The 13,821-nt window shown below is 47.5% G+C and overlaps 2 protein-coding genes across 7 annotated transcripts in view; both read left to right on the top strand.

Annotated features, from left to right (window-relative positions):
* The first annotated feature begins 783 nt into the window (after nt 1-783).
* SMIM19 (small integral membrane protein 19) lies at nt 784-3,449 on the top strand. The gene is made up of 3 exons (XM_030491759.2): nt 784-1,062; nt 1,180-1,304; nt 2,544-3,449. Exons 1-3 carry the CDS (start codon nt 902-904, stop codon nt 2,615-2,617), a joined length of 360 nt encoding a protein of 119 aa, XP_030347619.1. The 5' UTR covers nt 784-901; the 3' UTR covers nt 2,618-3,449.
* A 572-nt stretch (nt 3,450-4,021) lies between these two features.
* The window catches only part of SLC20A2 (solute carrier family 20 member 2), a 58,359-nt gene continuing 48,559 nt past the window's right edge, over nt 4,022-13,821 (top strand). For 5 of the 6 annotated variants that reach the window (XM_030491756.1, XM_030491753.1, XM_030491755.1 and 2 more), the window contains exon 1: nt 4,022-4,113. The gene's annotated coding sequence lies outside the window, so the exon portion shown is untranslated. Of the gene's footprint in view, nt 4,114-5,383; nt 7,226-13,821 lie in introns of those variants that run through there. The other variant, XM_030491754.1, reaches the window with a different exon arrangement.

Below are 13,821 nucleotides of genomic sequence, written 5' to 3'. Positions count from 1 at the left end.
AAAAGCGAAAACTTGTGACAATCTGAACGTCTTTTTCTCCTCCCACCACACACCACTGAGCGACATAGAATTCTAGAATCATAAATTCAAGTAGGTTGGAAAAGACCTTTAAGATCATCAAGTCCAACCGTTACCCCAGCACTGCCAGGACCGCCACTAAATCATGCCACTGAGGGCCTCGTCTACACGGTTTTTGAACACTTCCAAGGATGGTGATTCCACCACTGCCCTGGGCAGCCTGTTCCGATGCCTGAACACCCTCTCTGTGAAGAAATTTTTCCTCATACCCAGTCTAAACCTCCCTGGCGCAGCCTGAGGCCGTTACCTCTTGTCCCATCGCTTGTTACTTGGGAGACTGACCCCACCTCTCTCCATCCTCCTTTCAGGTAGTTGTAGAGAGTGATAAGGTCCCCCCTGAGCCTTCTCTTCTCCAGATTAAACACCCCCAGTTCCCTCAGCCATTCCTCATCAGACTTGTGCTCTGGACCCTTCACCAGCTGCGCTGCCCTTTCACATCCCACACGATTCCACTGCCGCAGAGCGGGTGAAGGTGCTATTGCCACACGCCTGCCAGGCTTCCAGAGCTGCTGAACTCACACCTCCGCCCGCCGGCGGCGCGTTTCCCCTCAGCACCGTGAAAGAAACAGGACCGTTCGACCCCCGGGGACAGAAACAGCCACCCACTGGTGTCCTCCCCCCACGGACCGGTAACCACAGGGCACACAGCGCGGGGCGGGTGCGCGGGAGCGCCGCGGGACCCCTCCCGCAGCCCCTCAGCCCACCCCGCGTTGGCGGCGCGGAGCCCGAGGCGCGACACGGCACACCGGCCCCGACGGCTCCCCGTGACGTCACTTCCCGCCGCCGCCACCGCCGCGCCCGCCCCTCACGGCGGGTGTCCCCGATGGCGGCGGTGGCGGTGGGGGGGGCAGGCGGCGGTGCGGCGGCGGCGCTGGGCGACGGCGGTGGCATCGACTACTCGGTGCACGAAGCGTGGAACGAGGCCACCAACGTCTACCTGCTGGTGGTGCTGGCCAGCCTCGCGCTCCTCGTCTACGCGCGGCGGTGAGCGCGGGCTGGAGGGGGGGGCAAATGGCGGGGGAGGCGCGGCGAGGGCTCCCGCCGGGGTGCGACCGCGCCGGGACCGGCTTCTCACCGCCCCGTGTGCCCCCCCCCCCTTAGGAACAAGAGGAGGATCATGCGCATCTTCACCCTGCCCCCAGCCGCCGAGACGCCGCCCGAGCCCAACTTCTACGACAGTATGAAGAAGATCCGGCTGCGGCAACAGCTGGAGATGTACTCCATCGGTAAGAGCAACAAGAGAAGAGGGGGCTCCCCCCCCGCCCCGGGTGTCCCTGCAGGGGTGGCCTCGGCCTGACGGCCCTCCAGCGGTGAGGACACCCCGGTCCTGTGGCACCGCGTGCGCAGGGATTGAGGCAGGAGGAAGCATGGAGTGAGGGAGGGAGCAGCCAGGCGATGCCCTTCTAGCTGTCAAAGCAAAGCCGATGTTGAACGTAAAAAGAGCTGGGGATGTCTGAATATTGCCAAAACGTGGATGGATTTGTAGCAGGTGACAGGGCTGTGGAATCACGAGTAATTCAACTTCGTAAATCAAAAACAAATGGGAATTTTACTGTACTGGCAAGTGTTGCCGCTCCCATCTTAACACTGAAGGTCAGGATGGAGGTAGGAAAGAGCTCCATGCTTCTGGTATCCCGAGGTCCAATTCAGAAACACCTGTACTTGCTTCACATCTGCCGTACATGCACACCTAGAGGAGGTATGGGCAAGAAATACTTAATGAGTTGAAACCCGCCTTTTAAATGTAAAGGTTAAACGCAAAGGTTCTGAAACCAGGCCATTGCATTTTGTGGAAAGAGAAAACAAGGCCAGGCTGGATGGGGCTTTGAGCAACCTGCTCCAGTGGGAGGCATCCCCGCCCATGGCAGGGGGCTTGGAGCTAGATGAGCTTCAAGGTCCCTTCCAACCCAAACCATTCTGTGATTCAATAAAAAAGGATGTCCTTCCTACAGAAGAATGCCTGGTGTTTGTTCCACCACACACAACTCTTTGATCTTACTTTGCCTTGCTAACCAGATTAATTTTGGAGTCAGTGTAGTTGTTAGCTTGTGGCTTATATATTGTGGAGGAGACGAGTGATGTGGGGATCAACTGTATGGCTTAATGAGTCATTCAGGTCATCTGTAATAGTACTTCTGAAGGCATAGTCTTTAATTTCATTTATTTATTTATTTTTTAAAATGAAAGGACCTGGATGGCATCGCAGTTCTCTGCAATTAATTTGCTGACATTTTGCGATGACCCTGCCGCTGAGCCTTTCCAAGGCCACACAACACTAAAGGCCTGTTTCCACCCGGTGACTGAAACTTTGCCGTGTGTGGCTAAATGGTGACATTACATTCTCTCAACTCTACTTCTTGATTGTTATCCTATTTAGACGCGTGTATATATAGGTATGCATACGTGCACACGCACGTATATAATAAATGGTGTAATCAGTGTTGACCAGTGTTTCTTTTTTTCAGCAAGGAAGTATGAACAGCAGCAGCAGCAGCAGCCACCAAAGCAGGCTGAAAGTGTACAGCTCTCAGTGGAGTGAAGCCCACAGCTGTAGGAACTCAGGAGACATTTCCAGTGCTGATGATAAGAGCCAGTGTGGAGCTATTTCCAACGCCTCTTAATTGGTGCACAGTGGAAGGCAAGGGGGAAGGGAAGGGGACTCTCCTAAAAAGTTTGCTCTCTGTAGCTTTTCTCTGAGCCCCGTGCAGTAAACTGAGGGCCTACTGAAGCATTCAGCATGAAAGCACCCAACACAGGGCAGACCTGCTCAGAGAGACCTTTGAGGGTACAGAGGTGCAGTCTTACCCACGTTTTAAATTATTTCTCTCTGCTGGCACCTTGGAAATTAGCTCCTGCCTTCTCTGGTAATGGCGCCCTAGAGAAAGCAAGGCGGTACCTGTCTGCCTGCAAACCCTTCTGTTCGATTCAGTTTTGAATTTGCTGAATGCATTCAGTGAATGTGAACGAAGACACTGTGGCCTTACTGCCTGGTGAAGGGGAACAGCGTTGGGAGCCCGGAGTGCCACTGGTGGCAGTGCAGAAAGGTTCTGCTCTGTGTTTATTTGGGGGGTGTGGAAGCAATACTGTGAAGCTTTCCTGGAGGAACTTTGGGACTGAGAAGTACACAGTGAATTGCATGTCTGGAAGACACTTAAAGCCAATACGATACTGTTAATAGCAAAGGTGGTTAGCTTAATTTAGTCCAATTGCTCTAAAGAATGGGATTGTCTAAAGAAATTTGTACAAACAGGAAGATTGCAACTTAGAAGAGACATCACTCCCGTTTTTATTTTCTAGGTAAATCACAGAATCGGTTAATTTAAAGAATATTGCAGAAATTACTTAATAAAAGCATCTAATCATGAAAACTACTCGAAGATGTATCATGTTGTAATTCCCAACCAAGTGGTTGGCCAAGTGGTGAACAGAACCCTAACGAACAGCGCAGACAGCTATGAGTGTATGGGCAGGAAGAGCTTTTTCCTACTCCGTGCTAAATTAAGCCTCGGAGCAGTGGTAAGCGGCACTGCAGTTCCATCCGGCCATGAGGAAACCTGGCTTTCTTCACCAAAGGGTGTTTATTAGATGTCGGTGATCTATGGGTTGGTGCCCGCGGGGACAGCAGCTCGCTGCCTGGGCCGTGGCAGGGGGCGGGCGGGCGCGTTTGCCCCGGGGAAAGGGCCCCTTCGGTGAGGGTTTGCCGCCCGCAGCAGCGGCGGGAGGCAGCGCTGTCACCGTGCCGCGACGGGGCAGAGGATGACCGCGGCGCCCGGCCCTTCCCACGCTACTCCGGCCCGGCTCCGCGCGTCTCCCCGTTACTTGGCGGGACACGAGCCGCCCTCCCTCCCCACTCCTGCGGACCCCCTGCCCCGTTCCCTGTCCAGCCCCCGGAAGCATCGCCCTCCCCTTTCTCGGCGACCTCACTTCCTGCGGCCGCTTCCGCCTCCGGGCCGCGCCGGCTGCTGTTACCGCCGCTGCCGCCGCCGCCGCTGCTGCTGCTTCTGCCGCCGCTGCTCGGAGGGCGCCCGCCGGGCGGTGAGTGGGGCCGCGGCCGAGCACGCGCGCGGGGGCGCCCCGCCCCGTCGGCGCGGAGAGGAGCGCGTGTGGGGGGGGGCGCCTCGGGGCGGGAAGGGGCCGCCTGAGGAGAAAGGGCGGGAGGGAGGGGAGAGGAGAGGAGGGGGCCTGGGGGTAGACTGCGGCCCCTCCGTCCTCCCTCCGCCCGGCGTCACCCCGCGGCCGCCGCAGCGCGGTCTCGGCGCCGGGCTCGCGGCCGCACCGGGAGCGGGCTCCGCCGTCCTTCCCGAGCGGGCAGGCGGGCGGGCAGCGCGGCGGAGCCCCTCCGCCTCGTGGCGCGGCTTTTGTAGCGCTCGCCACAGCAGCCGGCTCCGCACTGCCCAGCAAAGCGGCGTATCAGAACGAACCCCTTTTTTCCAGTGTACTAAACACACCCGTCTGTCTCCCTGTAGTAATTTTGTAATTTATAGGTTATAGGACGGTTTGGGTTGGAAGGAACCTTAATGATCATCTAGTTCCAACCTTCCTGCTACGAGCAGGGACACCTTCCACCAGAGCAGGTTGCTCCAAGCCCCGTCCAGCCTGGCCTTGAACAGTGCCAGGGATGGGGCAGCCACAGCTTCTCTGGGCAACCTGTTCCAGTATCTCACCATCCTCACTGTAAAGAGCTTCTTCCTAATATCTAATCTAAATCTATTCTCTTTCAGTTCAAAGCTGTTCCCCCTTGTCCTGTCACTACATGCCCTTGTAAAAAGTCCCTCTCCAGCTGTCCTATGGCCCCCTTTAGGTATTGGAATGCTGCTATAAGGTCTCCCCTGAGCCTTCTCTTCTCCATAGGAGAGAAGCCCAGCTCTCTCAGCCTGTCTCCATAGGAGGGGTGTTCCTAAAATTGTAATTTTACAGTTTTCCTGTCAGCTGGGCACTTAGAAATCTCTAGTGACTTGCAGCTCTGCTTGTGTTCGTGGACCTGAGGTAGTGGCACAAGTATCTCATGAACTTACTTGGTCAAGACAAAACATTTTTAAGGAGAAGCAGCAAAAGCAAAAGCTTTTCCAGAGCCTGCACCTTCTTCATGTACTACGTCATTAGGAGAATGCTGCTTTGGCCATGAGCGAAGGGCAGGTCGTGTTTTGTTTTCCTGACTTAAGTGCAGCTATTGACGTTCTATCCCAGCAAAACTATACCTCGCTTTGTTGGAGGTTTTTATATTTCAGCTTTGCAGTACAAGTATGCTTTGGAACAGAAAGTGCAGTCAGCTTTTGAAATTTTATCTCAAATTTCTGCAGTGATTTTTAACTGTTAACTCGTGATATTGCACGTGGAAAAAAAAGAGCTTTCTTTAACTGTTAATAAAAAATAGGTGCCTAAAAGCACAGACAGATAGTGTGGAGGCAGTAGGTCTTTTTTGTATCCATTCGTAGTACTTGGGCTTGTAGGCATGCACAGAACGGGTTTGCAAACACATGGAACTTTGTTCATGCTGAATTGTTAGATGTCTCGGATGGGGAAAGCTTGTGACCTTTAAAAAAACTGTGCCAAAGTTAGCTTTGGTCACATTTATTTTTGAGAATGCTGTACAGAGGCAAATCTTTGCAGCTTACCCAGCGCTGTTTAAAAAAGCTGTTATGATATGTAGATATGATATGTGATTTTTGATCACAAAAGGCGTGCAAGGGAACTGCTTTCAAAGCAGTTAAAACTTTGTGTCTATAAGGTGCTGCAAAAAAGCATTAACAAGTGGCTGTCAATTAGAACTTGGATGTTTTTGAGAATTTGACCACTCTTGTGCCTGTGGGAGCTGCTGAACAGTCAGATCTTTGTAAATGAAGTCTTCAGATGGAGATACAACTGTGGCTGTTATCTTATGTGAAAACTATAATCTTGTGTCAAGTGGTGGGAAAGTCGTCTCTCTCCTCATAACTAAAATGTGGCTGGCTAGGTTTTATACTCAGTGCTGCAGAGAAGATAAAGCTTTCCGGATAGAGCTTTATAAATTCTGTGACAGGGCTCAAGAGGGTCTTAAATATTTAAGCTATGAGCATGGCTGTGTTTAAAGCTGAAGACGTTGTAAACTCTGTGGGCCTTCTAGTGAAAATATCTTTCCCCGTGCCGTGAGCATTTTGAGTTTCAGTCCAGTGTTACATACCTGGGTAGTGTGAATTGGCATGTGCCAGCTGAGCCCAGATGAGAACGTAGCCAGTAGCAGCTGCCATGGTGCCTTATGGGCATAAGAGTTACAAACTTTATCAGTGTGACGCTTAAGTGGTGCTATACTTGCTCCCAAACTTCACTTCCAAAACTGCCTGATGAACTGAGAAGACCTGCAGGGAAGCCTTTGCTCTACCACTTGTACTGCTGACGCCGGTAGAAGCTCTGAAAATGGGGAGAAGATTCCAGTGCCTTTGTCTGAGGACAGTTTACGGGCAAGCTTCTTCAGTGCAGTGTAAAATTATTCATTGAGAATATTCTAACCTGTGATGACTCTTTCTGTAACTTGTGTTTTGCATATATATGATTAAGCAGCATTGGCCAAAAGCCTGGTGACAGCACAGGGCTCTGGAATGTCTCCCTGTTGCCTGGGCAGTTTATTCATGTTAGCTTACTTCCTTGAGCATAATCGCTCCTTTTAAAGTCCTCCTGAACTCAGGAGTGCCGCTGCTATTGAGCAAGCTGAAATTATACACGCTGCAAAGAGAAAGGTGGGTATGTTGCAACTTAACCTCTCTGCCAGAGGAATTGAAAAGATTTTGCCCCAGCCCTAATTTCTACATTAAAGAGATGAAAATTGTCACTACGTGCCACCTTCAATGGGGAAGAAGCGCCTTGATGGAAAACGTGTTATTAGCTTCGTGATGTCTTTGGCCTGTTGTGCCTAAGGAACAAGAGTGTTTGGAGGAGGCTTGCTGACAAAGCGGTTGCTTACGCTCCAGATCGGAAGTAGTGATCAAAAGATGTTCCCTTTCCCCTCCAAACACTTAAACAATGTTTTAGTCATGGTAAGGAACCTGGGTGATGTCACTTAGTTTATCAACGTAGTCACTCAAACAAAAAGGCAGCACTTCATCTTGTCCTTGAGACAGGGCTGCTACTGGAGAGCAGAAGGTTCCAGTGCCTCAGGCTCCTGAGAATGGAGGTAAGATCCTTTACTTTGCAGCCCCATTTCTGTTGTGGCTAAAGAGTGCTAAGAAGTTTCTTGTAGTCTAACAAGCTCCATCAGGAACTGGTGTGGCCCGGGTCGGTGGGACTCACTGCTGGCTAAGGGACAGATGCTGAGTACGACCAGAGGTACTGACCGCTGGCAGAGCAGCCCAGAGCCAGGGTAAGAGTCTCATGAGAAATCTGTCATCGGGGAATGGAAATCAGTGTTCTTCCATGACAGAAGACAGGAAAGGAGGAGGAAAAAGCCACATGTTGTGTAAGAGCAAAAGGCTCAGGATTTTTTTAAGCAGGAAAAATCCTGCCTTACTAACTCTTTTTTTAACTCTTTGATTCAAGAAGGCTGATAGAACTTCTTGGTGCTCAGTTGTCTCTAAAATCTGTGTTTACAAGGAAAAGGCTAAGAACCTTTCTAAGAATGAAGGTGCTTTGCATGATTTTGCAAGGAATGTCTAAACCTTGGGTGTTACTTTAATAAAAATAATTCCTGATCTTTTTATGGAATATCTAAACTCTGGGCGTTACTTTAACAAAAATAACTTCAAACTCCAAGATTAACAGGGTTGCTAAAAGGAGTTAATTCTCAATGAGCAAAAACAATAAACTGAACTTGGAATTTCTGAACCAAGCCCTCGAAGGCAATTTGTGGCAAAACTCCAGGAAAAGGAAAAGAAAATCTCATTTTTATAAAATAGCCATATAGCTTCTTTCTCAGTTATAGCTAGGCACTGCTTTGAAAAGTGATTCTCTCCTTGCAGAGGCCTAGGAATGAGATAGTTTAGAAGAACTGGGTTTAATTTTAATCTAGCAGTAAAGTGAGTTAAGAATCCTAAAAAGGGGCTGCTCAAATTAGGGATTTGCTGAAATTGGAGCCTGAGAAAATACATTCATACATCTGAAGAAAAACTTAGATCCTGAGCCTGTGAAGGAGCAGTCCCTTTGAGTTTCTATCAGAATTGCTGGAACTGGTTTTGGACATCTGTGATGTATAAAAGGCACATGTGGACCTATAGTTTGCTCCTGAGAAAGACCGCGGTTTGGATGAGATTATAGAAACATTTGTCTCTTTTGTAATGGAATAGAAGGAGTATTTTGAAAATACTCAGCCGGCAGGAGGGCTGTGTTACTTTCCAAAATATCCTCTGGATCATCCTGAAAACATAGTTTGTAATATGCTCTTGACTGACAGTGCAGGGTGTGAAGCATAAATTCCGGAGCAGGGAAGATGTATGTTGGTTGTGCAACGGGAGCCTCCATGTGATGTCGTTATTTATGGCGCTTCTCTCAGATGTCTTTCTGGGGCCCGAACAGCTGCTGTGAACTTTGCCCAGCACGGAGTACTCGCTATGTTTGAAGGACTCTGTTTTGCCGTTGCTCAGGTTGTGGTGTACGCTCTGGTGAGCGATAATAATAGAACTAACTTCTGTGACACCGGTTGTAAAAACAGAGCAGAACTTAGGGAACCCTTTTATTGATTGATGAAAAGCTTGAAAGAATATCATCTTCCCTAGCTTTGGTATCAGGGAGTGATAATTCAATACATCCAATTTCTTCTTTTCATTCTGGAATATGGAAGGAAGGGTGGCTTGACAGAAGAGGAAGACTTGCTTTTTCCTTCCAGAGGGAAGGTTGGAAGGGTAGAGGCAGAGGCGCAGGCTTTTTCAATCTTACCTCTTCTGCATAACCATCTTCTCAAGTGGCAGCAACTGCGTTTGCAGGAACTTTCCCTTGCTTTGGTAGAGCTGTGGCTTGCATCGTGCATTTTGATATGTGGCAGTGCCATTGCTAAACGGATGCAAATCTCAGTCAGATAAGGCTTGGAATAATTGATGTTCTTAGCTAAACTAAATAACCGAGTTCACATGATCTGTATGAGGCCAGTGGATTTTTTTTTTTTTGAGGCAAAGTATGTGCTGCTTGATTCGCACATTTATTTAAAGCTAATTTTAGCACAGCAGATTGAGAATTCTAGCAACCAAAAATACCGTTGTTGAGTCCGTTAAAAGATTTCCTTACCCAAACTCTGGTCTTGTGTGTGACAAACAGAAAATATCACATCTTTTTAAAGATTTCCTTACCCAAACTCTGGTCTTGTGTGTGACAAACAGAAAATATCACATCTTTTTTACTTCATAGTCAGAAACAACCCAAAAGCAGTGAAAGCATTGCACTCGAGGCCTCCAAGATTACTTTTGCCATTGCTGATGGGAGAATTGTTCTATATCATTACTGTCTTCTCTTTCAACCTCAGCAAATCCTGAAATGCCAAAGGCAAACCACTTGATGGCTGATCAGAGGTGCTGGAGATGCTGGTATGGCAGTCCTCTGGTACTTGTGGCTTGGACCGCTCTTAGGAGCATTGCCTAAGAGCACTGTAGAAGTACTCAGTTCAGTATGTCGGCTTTGCACATATGAGATAGAACAGGAAAGCATTTATGGCCTCTTAGAAAGAAAGTGTTAAGATCATCCCTCTGGAACAAAGTTTCTGAGACTGCTGCAGAGGTATTGAACAGCATGGGGAGGTCATTGAGAAGTGTGCAATGGGGCAATTAAATTGCCATTATGAGTTGTGATTTTTTGACTCTAATCAGTGTATGATCCTCAAATAGAGAAAAAAGTTGCATATGGTTGTATTACTTAATGAGCTAACAGTTGGCAACATGGTGCTTGTTACCTGTTCTATTAGTGCTATTTTGATCATTAAAGAGCTCCATTTGTTTATGGACCATAGGCTGGAACAGGAATTTTCCCTGGATCGGTTGCTTGCCTGAAGATGCTTCTAAAGAAGGGTGAAATGGTGTAATTTTCCTTTTGGTTGAGGCAAAGAATATTCACCAAATCATAATTCACCAGTTCCAAGCCTGTAATCAAAACACGGTAAAATAGTGATGGCTGTGTGATGTTTCTCACAGATGCTGGAAAAACTCTGTCATCTCCTTGGGGGGCCATCTTCCCATGAGATATCATCCAGACCTACTCTTTCTCTCCTAAAGACTTTGGGATTAAGAATCTGTGTCTTGGGGTCCAAAGTTTTAGCTCCAGAGGCTGGGAGAAGAAAATGTAGCCCAAATAGTTACTGAAAGCAGGAGTGTGTTTTGGGCAGATGAGAAGATCCTGAACCTCAAGTTTGCATTAAGAGTCTCCCTTCCTTGTCTGATGCTTGCATATACCATTATATATGTGTGTATATATCTATTTTTTTGTTTCCACTGATTTTTGGTTGAACGAAGGTGTGGCTTTGTACCTTGATGCCTCTTGCAACTGTTGTGTGAGCAGAAATGGCAGTGGCTAATCGCTCTGGAGTTTTAGTAAGTACTTGGCATTATAATCATGGTGAACGCATCATGAGCTCATCCCGAAGTAACAACACAGGATAAAGTTACTATTGCGCAGAGGAACCTGCAGCTCACAAGAACATCAGCCCAGGGCAAAATGGGATTGGTTTTGCTTGGTTGGACACTGTTGTTCTTTATTCAAGCATGGAGATGGGAGGGGAATTCTTTGCTCAGAGGGAGAGGTTCCTGTGTGACCTTGAAAAGCCCAGCATGGGATGATGCTTCTCTGTTCTTTTGTAACTGAATGTATCCAAATTTATCATGGGGTTCAAAGAGAACTACATAGGGAAAAACAGTTTGCTTGTAAAGAGGGCAGCTCTGGAGTGGAAAACATCGGAAAAGTGAGCTTGAAAGACCTGGAAGAGGTGAAATTCTGTTAGAGGGGCTAGCTTCCAGCTGATCCCAGCAATCTAGCCTATAGAAATGTCGCTGCATAACTGATAGAAGTTGCTAAATTGTTGCCTTAAAGGCCCTCAGATTATGTTCCCACTCTGTAACAGAGCACAGTATGGCGTGGGAGCTCATGGCACAAGCTGGGCTGGAGCACTTGAAAGGGGAAGAGAGGTGGTGAGTAGCTGGGTTAGTTCCCATAGTGCAAGAACAAAGGGATGTTTAAATGAAATTGAAAATTGGAACATTTGCAACCTGGCATAATTATACCACATGATATTACTGAGGCCAAAAGTTTAGCTGGATTCCAGGCAGACCAGGACATTTATATATATACAATGACAATGTCCAGACTTGCAGTAAATAGGATTAAAAATAAATTAAGCATATTAAACCTGCATGTTAATTGATGAGGTCAGGAAGGAATTTCCTCTTTGCGTGAATTGCATCGTTGTTCACTACTTGTGCTGTTCCACCTTATGAAGCATCTGGTCCCGATCACAGGAGGCATGATTCTCAAACAGATGGACCAGCACTCTGACCTGTTGTGGCAGTGCTTAGCCTACCCTGCCTGGGTAGGATCTTGTTGAAAGGATTTGAGAAGCATTTTTATTTTTTCAGGGTTTTTTGAGGCCACCCGTACTGCAGTGTATGTCTGCTTTTCCAGTTTCTTATTGGTAAAAGAGGACAGCTGTTGACCAAATGCCTTTAATGAATCCTGAGAAGTGCTGCTAACATGTCAGCAGCAGCCCCTAAAGATGGAAACTGTGATGCACACATGAGACATTGCTGTATTGCTCTGTAGATTAAAAAGTAGCTCTGTGAGCAGCTGAACTAGTAAGGATGAGTTTCCTGCAGCTATCTTAGTTTTGGTGGCACTGTGGTACCTTAAGCATCTTCCCTTCTTTGTTTTCATTACAGACCAGTAATTTTCCCAACAGCGTAGTGCCTGAGCAACCTATCACTGCCTTGTAGTTCTTGGGGTATATTTAATCAGCATGTGATGTCTCCCTGATGTCTGTGAACAGGGCACATTGCTTAGGGGGCTACCTCAGTTATTTATTCCATAAGCCTGTTGTAGGAATTGAGGACCTGTGAAATCTCTATCCTTTTCTGTCAGATTAGATTGCAAATGGCTTTATAATCTACATCTCTGTGCATGGGGGACACATCGGTATGGATATGTAACCATCATTCCTTGGAAAACAAGGAAGAATATCAGCCTTCGAGGCAAGTTGCTGTGCAATACTTTTTCTCTCAAAGCAATTAGGTGCATAAACAGTTACACCAAATAACCAAGGTGCGTGTGCCTTTAAAACATGCACTGTTTAATCTGAAGACTTTCCCCAAGGTATAAGGGAAAGGCTTCCTTGCCAAAATACTGTAATTGAGTTAACAGTCCGGGAGGTTTTGGTGTTTTGTTACTGAGCTACAAAATTCTTCTGCTGGTGTTGGCTGCTGTGAAGATCAAAGTCAGAACCGCCAGCCTGCCAGTAAATTGTCTCTTCAAAAGAAAACTGGAAATTCCTCGGTTGTTTCAGGTGACAGCCAGTGTCAGATCTTTTTGACAATAAATAATCTGTTTCTTCAGTTCTCTTTCCGCATGCGGCAGTGAGCAGCCGGGATGTCTTGTAATCTGCATGGTGCATATGCTGCGTGTAGACATCTGATTAACGAGTAAGGATGTCAATAATAAATTAAACTACTTGTCTGCAGTTAATTTCTGGTGCTCTGAGAGAATATGGAGTTATGATGATTAGGGAACAGTGAAATTGTGGTTTCTGTTTCTTGCATACAGTGGTCATCATGGCAAAAGATTAAGTGATGTAAAATAATTGGGTGGTATCTGGTCATATTCTGGATGTCCTGCTGATGGGACGTGTGTGGCTGCCTTGGCTTTTTGTCCTCTGTAAATCTGTGATAGTTGCCTTTCCTGAGTAAGCAATAGCATGTTTCTCAACAGCAGGCATGATCACTGAGGGACAGGTTTTCAGGATTGTTTGCCTACTAAGCACTTTTTGGGGTAAGAACTTCTTCAAGAGTTCAAAATTGAGGGAATATGTATTTTTCTTTGACATATAATCCCTGCACTGCAAATACATTTCTGGCCAGTTACTTAACAGCTATTGTTTCTGCAACACCCAGAGTGTTGTCAGAGGGTTTTTTGCTTTGACCATCCAAGGCTCAGTTATCATCTCTATTGCTGTGTGCAAGAACCAAAGCCAAGACTCTTTGTGTTCGGATGGGACTCTGTCTCTACAGCTGTCCCTCGTTTCTAGTGTAAGAGAGCTGAAACAACCCATTGTTTTGCTGGGATGAGTTGGCAAAGAAAGGACTATGCTGTCTTTCTGAGTGAAGTGTGCCCTATGTATGGAGCACGCCACTGTCAAGTGCTTTGCAGAAGAGAAGAGGATTTCAGTTAGGAGGTGGAATTCTGAGCATTTGAGATGGTAGCTGATAAGAGGTAGGATCTGCTCTGCCTCTGCTAGGAAGAGATTTTGGTGCTAATGTTTGTTTTAAAATGGCCTTAACCCTAAAAGGGAGAGATAAAATTGTTTTCATGTTTCTGTCTCACTGAGGGCTGGCTGGCAGGATGGTTTTGGTGCCTGCTTATCTGCCCTGAGGGCTTCATGGCTGGGGAGGCTGCAGCAATAATTTCTCCTGCACCCCCTCATTCAGCGTTTGGGCAAAATCATGAGGCAGGCAAATGGTTTGGGCTGCCTGTTTGGAGGCAAGATGGCTGTGTCTCCATTTTGTGCATGAGTCATCCCTCTGCCTTTTTGTTATTAGACTCTGAACAGTGCTGCAGTTGGCTGTGGGCCCGTTTGATCCTAAGTTTTGGATGGCA

Source organism: Strigops habroptila, chromosome 7 (assembly GCF_004027225.2).
Source record: "Strigops habroptila isolate Jane chromosome 7, bStrHab1.2.pri, whole genome shotgun sequence".
NCBI classification, from domain to species: Eukaryota; Metazoa; Chordata; class Aves; order Psittaciformes; family Psittacidae; genus Strigops; species Strigops habroptila.
Note: the sequence above shows the minus strand (reverse complement) of the source record. Positions and strands in the feature narration are given on the sequence as shown.